This window comes from Chiloscyllium plagiosum, chromosome 31 (assembly GCF_004010195.1).
Source record: "Chiloscyllium plagiosum isolate BGI_BamShark_2017 chromosome 31, ASM401019v2, whole genome shotgun sequence".
Classification (NCBI taxonomy): Eukaryota; Metazoa; Chordata; class Chondrichthyes; order Orectolobiformes; family Hemiscylliidae; genus Chiloscyllium; species Chiloscyllium plagiosum.
Window position 1 is genome coordinate 37,580,350 of NC_057740.1, and position 13,773 is coordinate 37,594,122.

Consider the following 13,773-nt stretch of genomic DNA (forward strand, 5'->3'; position numbering starts at 1 on the left):
TGTCTCCTTCCTATCGGAAAGATGTTGTGAAACTTGAAAGGGTTCAGAAAAGATTTACAAGGATGTTGCCAGGGTTGGAGGATCTGAGCTACAGGGAGAGGCTGAACAGGCTGGGGCTGTTTACCCTGGAGCATCGGAGGCTGAGGGGTGACCTTATAGAGATTTACAAAATGATGAGGGGCATGGGTAGGATAAATAGAGAAAGTCTTTTCCCTGGGTTTGGGGAGTCCAGAAGTAGAAGGCAAAGGTTAAGGGTAAGAGGGGAAAGATATAAAAGAGACCTAAGGGGCAAGTTTTTCACACAGAGGGTGGTAGGTGTATGGAATGAGCTGCCAGAGGAAGTGGTGGAGGCTGGTACAATTGCAACATTTAAGAGACATTTGGATGAGTATATGAATAGGAAGGGTTTGGAGGGATATGGGCCGGGTGCTGGCAGGTGGGACTAGATTGGGTTGGGATATCTGGTCGTCATGGACGGGTTGGACTGAAGCGTCTGTTTCCATGCTGTACAGCTCTGAGTCTTGTTTTTGCAGTGAGAGGAGATTTCCCAGGCAATATCAGAGCCTGGTGTGGAACTGCAGTCACAGTTAGGGACCTAGATTTGATATCCCATCTGAATGATGGTACCTCTGCCACTACAGCATTCCTTTGAGCACTGTATTGAGGTGGGAACTTTGAGTGCTCAAGATTCTGGAGTGGGGCTGGGACCCCGTAATATCTCTGACTCAGAGGTGAGAAGGAGTGAGTCAAAGTGAAATAGTGACTATTTCAAAACTAAGCTGATAATTATTTTTATTTTTAAACAATTCCACACTCAGTTACTAACCTGGTCTCTGCATGTGTGATGTAAATGGATATGCAGTCTTGTATATTTTTGCCTACTTGCTGTCAGCAGTGACACATTACAACCCTTAACACCATCCAAAATGCCACATCAGATGCACATGGCCACTGAGCTATCAATACCAGCCAGTCAGACTGTGTATAAGCAGGAATTTAATCAGAGTAACCAGCACTGTATAGATATTATTCTGCACCAGGAGATTATTACAAGGCAGGCCAGAAACAGTGACAAGTTGTATTGTGAGGAGGTTGAACATTTTAACAACCTGTACCACTCTCTTCACCCCTTCCATCCACATATTTTCTCTCCTGAAGACTCAAATCCTTGCTGTGAATGGGGATTCACAGGCAATATCTATTCTCCATGGACAAAATGGTGTGATTCATAAATTGATGGTAAGGAAGATGTAAGGCTTAGATTATAGGAGGATATAGAAGGGCTGGTCAGATGGACTGATCAATGCCAAATGGAATTCAATTGGACACGTGAAGTGGTGCACTTGGGCAGGGCAAAAAAGATAAGGGAACATATGATGAACAGTAGGACCCTGAGAAGTACTGAGGATCAGCAGGATCTTGGTGTGCATGTCCATTGGTCCCTTAGGGTACTGGGGCAGGTGGATAAAGTGGTTAAGATGGTATAAAGATGGAAAGAAATGCAAATGCAGTAAATCAGAAACAGAAATTGCTGGAAAAGCTCAGCAGGTCTGGCAACGTCTATGGAGAAAAATCAGAGTTAACACTTCCGGTCCAGTGACCATTCCTCTGAACTGATGGTAACTAACCATCATCAGTTCTGAAGAAGAGTCACTGGACCCGAAACATTAACTTTGATTTCTCTCCACGGATGCTGCCAGATCTGCTGAGCTTTTCTAGCAATTTCTGTTAAGATGGCAGATGAAATACTTGCCTTTATTAGCCGTAGCATAGAGTTTCAGAGCAGGGAGGTCATACTGGAACTGGATAAAATGTTGGTTCTGCCACAGCTAGACCATTGAGTGCAGTTCTGGAATCCACATTTTAGAAGGGATGTGATAACACGAGATAGGGTGCAGAGGAGATTTACCAGGATGTTGCTTGGGCTAGAGAGTTTCTGTGATGAAGAGAGTTTGGACAGACTATGGTGGTTCTCTGTAGAGCACAGGATACTGAGGGGAGGCATGGTTGAGATGTATAAAACTATGAGGGGCACAGACTGGAAGGAACTTTATCCCCTTGGTGGATGGATCAATGACATAGATTTACGGTAAGGGGTAGGAGGTTTAGAGGCGATTTGGAGGAAAGCCATTTTTCCCCCTGGTAGTGGTGGGAAATTGGAGCTCATTACCTGTAAGGGTGGTAAGAGGCAGAAACTCTCCTAATGTCTAAGAAGTATTTAGATGTGCATTTGTGATGTTAAGGCATGTCAAGAAACTGCAACGGTTAAAAAAAATCACAGTGTGAGTTATGTACAGGCCTCCAAATGATAATCAGAATTTGGGGCACAAGATACACCAGGAGATGGAAAAGCAGTGTAAGGAAAGGCAAGGTTACAGTGTTCCTGGGGGATTTCAATATGCGGGTGGACTGGGAAAATCAGGTTGGTAATGGATTGCAAGAAAAGGAATTTGTGGAATCTCTACAAGATGGCTATTTGGAGCAGCTTGTGGTGGAGCCCAATAGGGAAGAGGAAATTCTGGATTTAGTGTTGTGCAATGAGGCAGATAACTGAGCTTACTGCGAAGGAACCCTTAGGAGGCAGATGACTGTAATATGATAGAATTTACTCTGAAATTTGAGAGAGAGAAGGTGCAAATTGATGTAACGGTATTACAATTGAATAAAGGCCATTACAGAGATATGAGGGAGGAGCTGACCAGAAATGGCTGGCAGAGGAGCCTAGGAGAAAGTGAGGACTGTAGATGTCGAAGATCAGAATCAAAGAGTGTGGTACTGGAAAAGCATAGCCGGTCAGGCAGTATCCAAGGAATAGGAAAGTTTACCTTTCGAGCATAAGCTTTTCATCAGGAATGTGGTGGGGTCCAAGGGGGCTGAGAGATAAATGGGAGGAGGGGTGGGGCTGGGAAAGGTAGCTAGGAATGTGATAGTTAAATGAAGGTGGGGGTTGATGGTGATAGGTCGGAGTGGAGAGGTGGGAAGGAAGATGGACAGGTAGGACAGTTCAAGAGGGCGGTGCCAGGTTGAAGGGTTGGATCTGGGATAAGGTGGGGGGAGGGGAGGTGAGGAAACTGGTGGAAACCACATTGATCCTTGTGGTTGGAGGGTCCCAAGGTGGAAGATGAAGCGTTCTTCCTCCAGGCGTCGGGTGGCTAGAATTTGGTGGTGGAGGAGGCCCAGGACTTGCATGTCCTTGGCGGAGTGGGAGGGGGAGTTGAAGTGGTCGGCCACAGGGCAGTGGCGCTGTTTGGTGCATATGTCCCAGAGATGTTCCCTGAAACATTCCAGAAGTTGGCATTCTGTCTCCCCAGTGTAGAGGAGACCATATCGAGAGCAATGGACACAGTAGATGAGGTGTTTGGAGGTGCAAGGAAATCTCTGCCAGATTGGAAGGATCCTTTGGGGCCTTGGATGGAGCTGAGGGGGGAGGTGTGGGCACAGGTCTTACACCTCTTGCAGTGGGAGGGGAAGGTGCCAGGCGTGGAGGGTGGGTTGGTGGGCGGGGGGAGTGAGTTGCACATGGACCTAATGATGGAGTCGCTGAGGGAATTTATCTTTGCTGAATGGTGAAAGGGGTGGGGAGGGAAATATATCTCTGGTGGTATGGTCTGACTGTAGGTGGCCCAAATGGCAGGTGATGATACGTTGTGGGAGAGGAGCCTAGCAGGAAAGACAGTGGAACAGCAATGGCAGGAGTTTCTGGGAGTAATTTGGGAGACACATCCAAAATTCATCCATCAGAAAAAGAAGCGTTTTAAAGGGAGGCTGAGGTAACCCTGGCTGACAAGGGAAGTCAGGGACAGCATAGAAGCAAAAGAGAAAACATACAATGTGAACAGCAGTGGGAAGCCAGAGGATTGGGAAGCCAACAGTGGACAACAGAGAAAGAAATAAGGAGGGAGAAGATTAAATATGACGGTAAGCTAGCCAGTAATATAAAAGAAAATTGCAAGAGTTTCTTTATATGTATAAAGGGCAAAAGAGAGGCAAAAGTGGATGTTAGATCCATAGTAGTGGGGAATGACGCTGGAGAGATAATAGTAGTGAATAAAGACATGGCAGAGGAGCTGAATAAGTATTCGGTGTCAGTCTTCGTGGTGGAAGACACAAATAATATCCCAAAAATTCAAGAGAGTTGGGGGCTGTGGTAGGTATGGTGGCCATCACTGAGGAGAAAGTGCTAGAAAAACTGAAAAATTTGAAAGTGGATAAATAACCCGGACCAGATGGTTGTGAAGGAGGTAGCTGAAGAAATAGTGGAGGTGTTAGTGATGATCTTTCAGGAATTACTGGAGTCAGGGAGGGTCTCAGAGGACCTGCTCACGTAACTCCCTGTTTAAAAGGGAGTGAGGCAAAAGATGGGAAATTACAGATCGATTAGCCCGACCTCAGTCGTTGGTAAGATTTTGGAGTCCATTGTGAAGAATGAGATTTCTGAATACTTGGAACAGCAAAGTACAATAGGGCAAAGTCAGCAGGGCTTCATCAAGGGGAGGTCATGCCTGACAAACTTATTAGAATTCGTTGAGGAAGTAATGAACAAGTTAGACAAAGGAGAACTAATAGATGTTATCTACCTGGACTTCCAGAAGGCCTTTGACAAGGTGCTGCACAGGAGGCTAATGATTAAGATAAGGGCCCATGGTGTCAGAGGCAAGGTGAAATGAAGCAGAGAGTGGGGATAAAAGAGTCCTTTTCAGGATGGCATCCGGTGGCTAGTAGTGTTCTGTAAAGATCAGTGTTGGGACCACAACTTTGCATTTTATACATTAATATCTAGATGAACTGAGGGCACTCTGGCTAAGTTTGCAGATGATACAATAATAGGTAGAGGGACAGGTAGTATTAGGGAGGCTGCAGAGGATTTAGAGAAGTTGTGAGAGTGGGCAAAGAAGTGGTAAATGGAATACAAATTGGGAACATGAATATAATGTGACATCATGCACTCTGCTCAGAAGAATTGAGGCATGGACTATTTTCTAAATGGAGAGAAAATTCGGAAATCTGAAGTGCAAAGGGACTTGGGAGTTCTAGTCCATGATTCTCTTGCAGGTTGATTTGGTAGTTAGGAAAGCAAATATAATGTTGGCATTTATTTTGAGAGGACTAGATTATCAAAGCAAAGGTGTACTTCTGAGGCTTTATAAGGCTCTGGTCAGGCCACATTTAGAATAATGTGAACAATTTTGGGCCCTATATCTCAGGAAGGATGTACTGGCCCTGGAGAGGGTCCAGGGGAGGTTCATGAGAATGATCCCAGGAATGAAAAGCTTCACATATAAGGAACATTTGAGGACTCTGAGACAATGCACAATAGAGTTTAGACTGATGAGGGGGATCTGATTGAAACTTACAGAATACTGAATGGCCTGGACAGAGCGGATATTGGGAAGATGTTTCCATTAGCAGGAGAGCCGAGGACCCAAGGCCACTGCCTTACAGAAAAGGGAAGACCTTTTAGAATGGAGATAAGGAGAAACTTCCTCAGCCAGTGAGTGGTGAATCGATGGAATTCATTGCCAAGAAGGCTGTAGAGGTCAGGTCATTGAGTATATTTAAGACAAAGATGGATAGGCTCTTGATTGTCGAGGGGATCAAGGGTTATGGGGAGCAAGTGAGAGAATGGAGTTGAGAAACTTATCAGCCATGATTGAATGGCAGAGCAGACTTAATTGGCCAAATGGCCGAATTTCTGCTCCTTTGTCTTATGGTCTTATTCAAGGCTTTGGGCCAAGTGCTTTAAAATGGGATTAAAATAGTTAGATGGTTGTTTTTGATTAGATTACCTACAGTATGGAAACAGGCCCTTCAGCCCAACAAGTCCACACCAACCCTCCAAAGAGTAACCCAACCAGATCCATTCCCCTACCCTATATTTATCCCTAATGCACATAATACTATGGGCAATTTAGCATGGCCAGTTCACCTAACCTGCACATCTTTAGATTGTGGGACGAAACCAGAGCACCCAGAGGAAACCCACGCAGATACCGGGAGAATGTGCAAACTCCACACAGACAGTCACCCGAGGGGGAAAATGGAACCTGGGTTCCCAACACTGTGAGGCAGCAGTGCTAACCGCTGAGCCACCGTGCCGCCCAGCACGGTTTTTGACCAGCACGGTTATAATGGGACCAAAGGGTTTATTACTGTGCTGTAGACCTTTGTGGATCATTGGTAACTTTGCTATTGGGCATACTGGACAATGTCATGTTATTCAACTTCAATGGCCTGTAACTGTAATTTCTAAAAGGAGTTAATAGGCCTCTGCCCAATTTCTACCTTAATTCCTCAGAAAAAGTCACTATAATACTTTTTATCTGAGACAGTGTGGGTATTCAAATCCCACCCAAACTGATGGTGGGTTAATGTTTACTCCCAAGACTGCCTCCTGGTGATGGAATAGGGAACAACAACAGTGGTAGTCACAAAAGGTCAGGACCTCAACCTATTGTTTCAATTGGAACAAGTGAGAAAAAAGCCTTGTATTTATATAGCACAATTCACTTTATGATAAGATGCCAATTTGAAAATGGCAAAAGTTAGTTACTGGATACAACTGGGGTCTTGCCTACTGGCCAGAGAGCCATGACAAAACTCCTCTTTGACCCTTCTCAGGTAGCTTGCTATTCTAAATGAGAAACTGTGAGTTGGGCAAGTTGAGCGAGTGGTGCTGGAAAAGCGCAGCAGGTCAGGCAGCATCCGAGGAGCAAGAGAATCGATGTTTCAGGGAGGAGCCCTTATTTCCCTGATGAAGGGCTCCTGCCCGAAACGTCGATTTTCCTTCTCCTCGGAAGCTGCCTGACCTGCTGAGCTTTTTCAGTACTACTCTAATCTTGACTCTAATCTCCAGCATCTGCAGTCCTCATTTTCGCCAAGTTGAGCGAGTGGACAAGTACATGGCAGATGAAGCATGATATGGATAAATGTGAGGTTATCCATTTGGTTAAAAAAAACAGGAAAGCAGATTTGATCTGAATGGCGATAGATTGGGAAAGGAGGAGGTGCAATGAGACCTGAGTGTCCTTGTACACCAGTCGCTGGAAGTAAGCAGCAGGGGGTGAAGAAGAGGATTTGAGTACAAGAACATGGATGGATTCCTGTAACTGTAGAGGGCCTTGGTGAGATTACATCTGGAGCATTGTGTGCAGTTTCAGTCTTTTTATCTGAGGAAGGATGTTCTCTTGATGGAAGGTTTACTAGACTGATTCCTGGAATGGTAGGACTGATATATGAAGAGAGAATGGATCAGTTAAGATCATATTCACTGGAGTTTAGAAGAATGAGGGGGGGGGCACCTCTCATTAAAACCTATAAATTCTATCAGGAGTAGACAGAGTAAATGGAGGAAGGATGTTCCAGTGGTGAGCAGAGAGATCTCGGTGTCCATGTACACAGATCCTTGAAAGTTGCCACCCAGGTTGACAGGGTTGTTAAGAAGGCATACAGTGTTTTAGCTTTTATTAACAGAGGCATCGAGCTCTGGAACCATGAGGTTATGCTACAGCTGTACAAAACTCTGGTGCGGCCGCACTTGGAGTATTGTGTACAGTTCTGGTCACCACATTATAAGAAGGATATGGAAGCTTTGGAAAGGGTGCAGAGGAGATTTACTAAGATGTTGCCTGGTATGGAGGGAAGGTCTTCCGAAGAAAGGCTGAGGGACTTGAGGCTGTTTTTGTTGGAGAGAAGAAGGTTGAGACATATAAAATAATCAGAGGGTTAGATAGGGTGGATAGCGAGAGCCTTTTTCCAAGTATGGGGACGGCAAACTCGAGGGGGCATAGCATTAAATTGAGGGGTGAAAGATATAGAACAGATGTCAGAGGTAGTTTCTTTACTCAGAGAGTAGTAAGGGTATGGAATGCTTTACCTGCAATGATAGTAGATTCGCCAACTTTAAGTACATTTAAGTTGTCATTGGACAATCATATGGATGTACATGGAATAGTGTAGGTTAGATGGGCTTCAGATTGGTGTGACAGGGCGGCGCAACATCGAGGGTCGAAGGGCCTGTACTGCGCTATAATGGTCTACGTCCTATGTTCTATGTTCTACTGGGGAGTCCAGAACCGGGACCACAGTTTAAGGATATGGGCTAGGCCGTTTAGACAGTCAAATAATCGTGTGGTGTTTAACTGCCTGGCATGGTCATTTGGGTTGAGATGAGGATGTTGGGGAGGGGAAGTGAGTGGGGTCCAGTTACCCTGGGAACTACCCCCTGACAGGACATGGCACCCTTTAAGGAAGTTGGGGGCGGGTGCGAGTGAGATTGGAGAAAATCCTCCAATTTCTGTCGAGTTTTGTTGTGGGGGAGGATTGAATCTGCATCAGTTCAATAAGAATTTCATTTATTCCCACTCCTCCTCACACCCCATTAAATGTTTCCTCTGTATTTGTCACATTCTTTAAATATCTAATTTGTGACCTTTTTTTCAACTGGATTCATTCTTTGATACCTTTTTGAGGATATAACTTTTGATCAAAGTTGCCTGAATGTTACTGAGTAAATCCACCCCAGCTCTGGTCCCCACCTCCCTCCTGCAAGATGCTTTGAAGAAGGGGAGAGAAATGTCTTGTCATGGGGATCACAATTGATCCTAAGATAAGTTTCTGACCACTTTTCCATGATCTCACTAGAAACACAGTTGTGTCTCATTGCCCATGCTCAGTTCATCTGCTGAATCCCCTTTTTCAGGCCTGTATTACCTTTAGAAATAATCACTCTCCACACTCCTGGTTGTCTCCTGCTTTCTACTCTCTGTAAACTCTGCAATCCTTCAAAACTCAGCTTCCTGTGCCCTAATGTGAACCAAGCCTCATTTTCCCCCATTGCTCCTCTGCTTGCTACGTTAGCTCCTGATGAAGTAATTCCTCTTTTTTTCTCTATGGAATTCCCATTCCTGTTTGCAAACTACTCCAAGGCCTCACTCTTCTCAGTCTCTGGAAGCTCCTCCAATCTCAGAATACTCCTCCAATGCTCCGATGCTGCTGTTAGCTTCACTCCAGATAGGATCAGTTATTAATCAGGCTGCCCATGTGTGTGAACTCAATGGGGAAAATTAAAAACTGCAGGCCATTCGGCAAAGCCGTTCCAAGTTCCTTGACCTCTCAACAACAATAGTCACCAAATTGAGGCTAAATTGCTGGCCTCTAAGAAAGCAACTCGATGGGCTGATCAGCCTGCTTCAGTGCCAGTACATTTCCTTTTGTATTCCTTTCAATTGAGGGGAGAGTCAGGTTTACTCTTTTGGCTGAGGGAACAGAGGCTTTTACTGAGCTACCTAGGACTGATTCCCCGTTTTTTTCCCCCACTCTCCCTGCCTTCCATCACCCCAATAATCCCAACCTCAGCATGCAGTTGTAGAGAGAGCCAAATTGTGATCTGTAACCTGTGGCTGCCATTGTAATTTGCTTCCACTGAGTGGTGATGATAATAGGCCTTTTTCTCTCTCTCTCTCTCTGTCGTTCAGCCATTAGCTCGCTGGTGTGACCTGCCACGCCGAGACGCTGCCAAGATGCCAGAAAGTGCATGGAAGCTGACTTTCTACACTGCCTCCTGGTCCTACAGCACCTACCTACTCTTCCTGACAGATTACCCCTTCTTCCATGATCCACCATCCGTCTTTTATGGTACGGTAAGCAGACTGACTCTAACAGTTTTTATTGTAACTAGTTGGTGCTTTTTAAAAAAATGTTCTGCAGCTTGAGATCAAACTGCTCAGTGCCTGCAATTGGGTTGTTTTGAATATCCAATCTCTTTGCCAAGCACTTCCAGGTCAAGTCAACTGAAGTAAAGTAAAGTTTTCTCCAATTTTATTATGCTTTCATGTGGGGGTTTCTGGAAAGACCGGTATTTATTATCTAGCCCTAATTGCCTTTGGATTGAATGGCTTGCTAGGCCATTTCGGAGGGTATTTCAGAACCAATTCCATATTTAAGAGTCTGGAGTCACATGTAGGCCAGACTGGGTGAGATTTCCTTCCCTAAAGGACAATAATGAAACAGATGGCTTTAAGCAACAGTTGATAGTTTCATGATCATCATCACAAAGACTAGCTTTAGTTCACATGGCTGAACAATGCTAATTAAACGATCGTTAACTAATCTTGAAGAGCGAAAGAGTGGTTTTGAAGTTTGACTCGTCTGCTCCTAAAAGCCTCCAAGATCTCTCCCCTCCTCCAATCCTAGTCTCTTGCATGGCCTTGACTTCCTTTGTTCCAGCACTGGAGGCTGACCTGTCGAAAGCTTGGGTCTAGAACTCTGGAATCTCCTGCTGTGAATTTCTGTCTCCTCATTGAAGCTGACTTCTTCAACTAAATGTTGCTTCTCTGTCCCTAACATCTGTTAATGTTAGACTTAATTTGCTACCACTATGTTTAAAGGTGCTATATAAATGTAAACCCTTGTTGTACAGAATGCAAAGGATCAGATATGATGGAAAAACATGTACTGTTTTTAAAAAGTAAAACTCTAGAGTGAGCATAAGTTGCCATTGGCTGTTAGCTTTGGTATGTTAGTTGGATTCAGTAGAACTCTTGCCTCTGAGATAGAAGATGTGGGATCAGGCCTCAATGCAGGATGTGGACAGAGATAGCAGGTTCATGTTCTTTAATGCAGTTTTACTCATTGGGTCTGCTTTAGTTCTTTTTTTAATTTAACCTATTTTTCTAATCAATCTGTTCAGTGATGTTATTACACACCTCTGGAGCAGGTGGGATTTGAACCTGGACCTCCTGCTCCAGGGGAAGGGACACTGCAACCACACCATAAGAGGGCCCAGGGTCTGCTTTAGAAAAGGCTTAGGTGATGAGTTCCAGCTGGGCAAGGCCTTTACCTGTTACCAAGGGAACTTGTACAGACTTTTTAGGGTTTATTACATCCCTAGTACCCTGGAGGAGAACGTGCTGAGCTGGCTTTTTGAACTGCTGCAGTCCATTTGGTTTAGGGCCATTCACGATCCTGGTATGGAAGACTTCTGCAATGTTGATGCAGTAGCGGAACAATGATTATATTTTCATGTCAGAATGGTGAGTGCCTTGGCGAGGAACAGGTATTGGTGTCCCGAAGCATTTGCTTCTCTTATCCTTCGATATGGGACTGGTTATGGATTTTGAAGGTACTGTCTAAGGAGACTTTGAGAATTTTATTATTAGGTTAGCTTTTTAACTGCAGATTTTTATTGAATTAAAATATCACCAATTACCATGATGGGGTTTAACCGATGTTCCCAGATCATTGGCCTCTGCTGACGAGACCATGTCTCGTGAGTGTGATACTGTAAAGGGGATGTCAGAGCACAGTGTCTATGTTTATGATTCCATTTCAGTATTTGAAGAAGAGGTGGAAGATTTCAGTGTCCTGCCCTGCATCCCTCCCTTTAAGCAAAGTCATTCACCAGAAAATAAATTAAGTGGTCATTCAGCTCAATGCATCTTGTGAGATTTTGCTGTGTGCCAAGTGACTATCATGTGTGCCCACATTGTAAAGGCCAACACTTAAATGTAATTACAGATCCTGTTTGAGATGCTGGTAATGAGAAGAATTTGGTATAAAGACTAATATTCCTCATAGTCCAGTCTTTTCTAGCTTTCAGCTCCTCCCGTGTCCCTCAGCTTGTTAGGAAGTGAAATGTTTTCGATACCCTATTAATGAATCATTGTGTACTGTCAGTGAAGTGTTGTTCTTTGTCAGTCTGCTTGCTGCTAAATCATGAATCTTTATGTCTTGTCTTTATGTCTTTATGTCTTGTCAAATGAGTTGTTGTGGATGGTTTAGTTTTGTTAGTGTTGGCAGTGTGTGGGCACAACTGAGCTCTCTATAAGATCTTTGCACAATGACCATCATACTGACAAACTATGCAACAAAAGAAGGTTGAACATGACCCCTTTCCCCTTCTAGAGAGCACTGGCCTTACTCCACAATGCAACACCCTTCAGGAGACTGCACTACGCACAGTATTATACCCAGTGAACCAAAGTACTGACTGGGAGAAGCTGAGGGGGAGGGGATGTAATCAGGAGGGGGATTCAGTTCAAGGACTCAGTGAGGACCAAGTACAAGGCAACAGAGGGAGGGGAAAGACCAGGAAATGCTTCACATTTCTCCGATTTGACCTGAAAATAAATGACTGAAAATTGTCTTGTTTCCACAAATATTTACCCTCACATCTATGGCACGGTGGCTCAGTAGTTAGATTGCTGCCTCACAGCACCAGCAACCCAGGTTTGCTTCCACCCTTGGGTGACTATGGAGTTTGCATGTTCTCCCCATATCTGTTTGGGTTTCCTCTGGGTGATCTGGTTTCCTCCCACAGTCCAAAGATGTGCAAGTTAGGTGGATTGACCATTCTAAATTGCCCCATGGTAAATATGGGGTTATAGGGGTCTGGGTAGGATGGTCCTCAGATGGACAGTGCAGGCTTGAAGGGTCAAATAACCTCTTTCCACATTGTATCGAATCTATCTTGATCCATTAATTCCACCCTCCCAAACCTGGGACCTCCTCCACTTGAAAGGTCAGGGATAGCAGGTCCTTGGGAACACCATTGCCTCTAAGTCACACACATCCCACTTGGATACTTATCACCATTACTTCATTGTCACTGAGTTCATATATTTGAACACCAGACTGTACAGGATTAGGGGAGCCTACTCACCATATGGACTGCAGTGGCTAAACAAGAGGGTCCCCACCACTTTCTCAAGGACAATTTGTGATAGACAGTAAATCTCAACCTTCTTTGGAATGCCCATATCCCAAGGGCTGATCTTTTAAAGAAGATATTTTCAGTACTCTGTATGCAAAGTGATTGAATGTAATCTATCTCTGCATCACCCTGGTTTGGGATCAAATAATCTGGTGTTTACCTCATCGTGGTGCTTGCTCTGCTCAATTTGGGTGTTGCATTTTATAAATTGCAGCAGGGACTACATTCAAAAGTACTAATCACCTACAACAGGCTTGAGGGTGGCCTGAGATCATGCAAGTACACCGGAAAGGCCAGCCCCTGCCTCTGTTCAGTGGTTATATCCGCACATTGTGGGCTCCATCTCCAAGGGACACCAATGTGTGGTGGCAAGCTTCAGGTCTTGTGCGATCAGTGGGCACATCATCCCTAAAAATGTTGTTTTCATTGACAATTCTTTAAGTTCCCTTTGTGATTTGATGGTTGCTATGGTGACCTTTACAGGGTTGCAGTTTAAGTTTGATTGAATTTGGTTTTATTGATTGCAAAATTATCGAAAGGCAAGCCTATCTTTTACTTGCAATGCAGGGATTGGTTCCATATTGAAGAAGTTCGTTGTGTTGTGTCTTTGATCAGTGATTGAGGAGCCCTATTTCAAGATTAATTTATAGTTAAAAATCACACAACACCAGGTTATAGTGCAGCAGGTTATTTGGAAGCACTAGTTTTTGGAGCACTGCTCCTTCCATCAGGTGGTTGTGGAGCATAAGTTTATTGTTGTGATTCTGTTCGCCGAGCTGGGAATTTGTGTTGCAGACGTTTTGTCCCCTGTCTAGGTGACATCCTCAGTGCTTGGGAGCCTCCTGTGAAGCGCTTCTGTGATCTTTCCTCCAGCATTTGTAGTGGTTTGAATCTGCCGCTTCCGGTTGTCAGTTCCAGCTGTCCGTTGCAGTGGTCGGTATATTGGGTCCAGGTCGATGTGCTTATTGATTAAATCTGTGGATGAGTGCCATGCCTCTAGGACTTCCCTGGCTGTTCTCTGTTTGGCTTGTCCTATAATAGTAGCGTTGTCCCAGTCGAATTCA

The 13,773-nt window shown here is 44.5% G+C and overlaps 1 protein-coding gene across 2 annotated transcripts in view; it reads left to right on the top strand.

Annotated features, from left to right (window-relative positions):
• The window catches only part of cers1 (ceramide synthase 1), a 56,824-nt gene that overhangs the window by 16,384 nt on the left and 26,667 nt on the right, over positions 1 to 13,773 (top strand). For both annotated transcript variants that reach the window (XM_043721405.1, XM_043721406.1), the window contains exon 2: positions 9,474 to 9,633. In XM_043721405.1, coding sequence (XP_043577340.1) covers positions 9,474 to 9,633 — 160 coding nt within the window. The remainder of the gene's footprint in view (positions 1 to 9,473; positions 9,634 to 13,773) is intronic.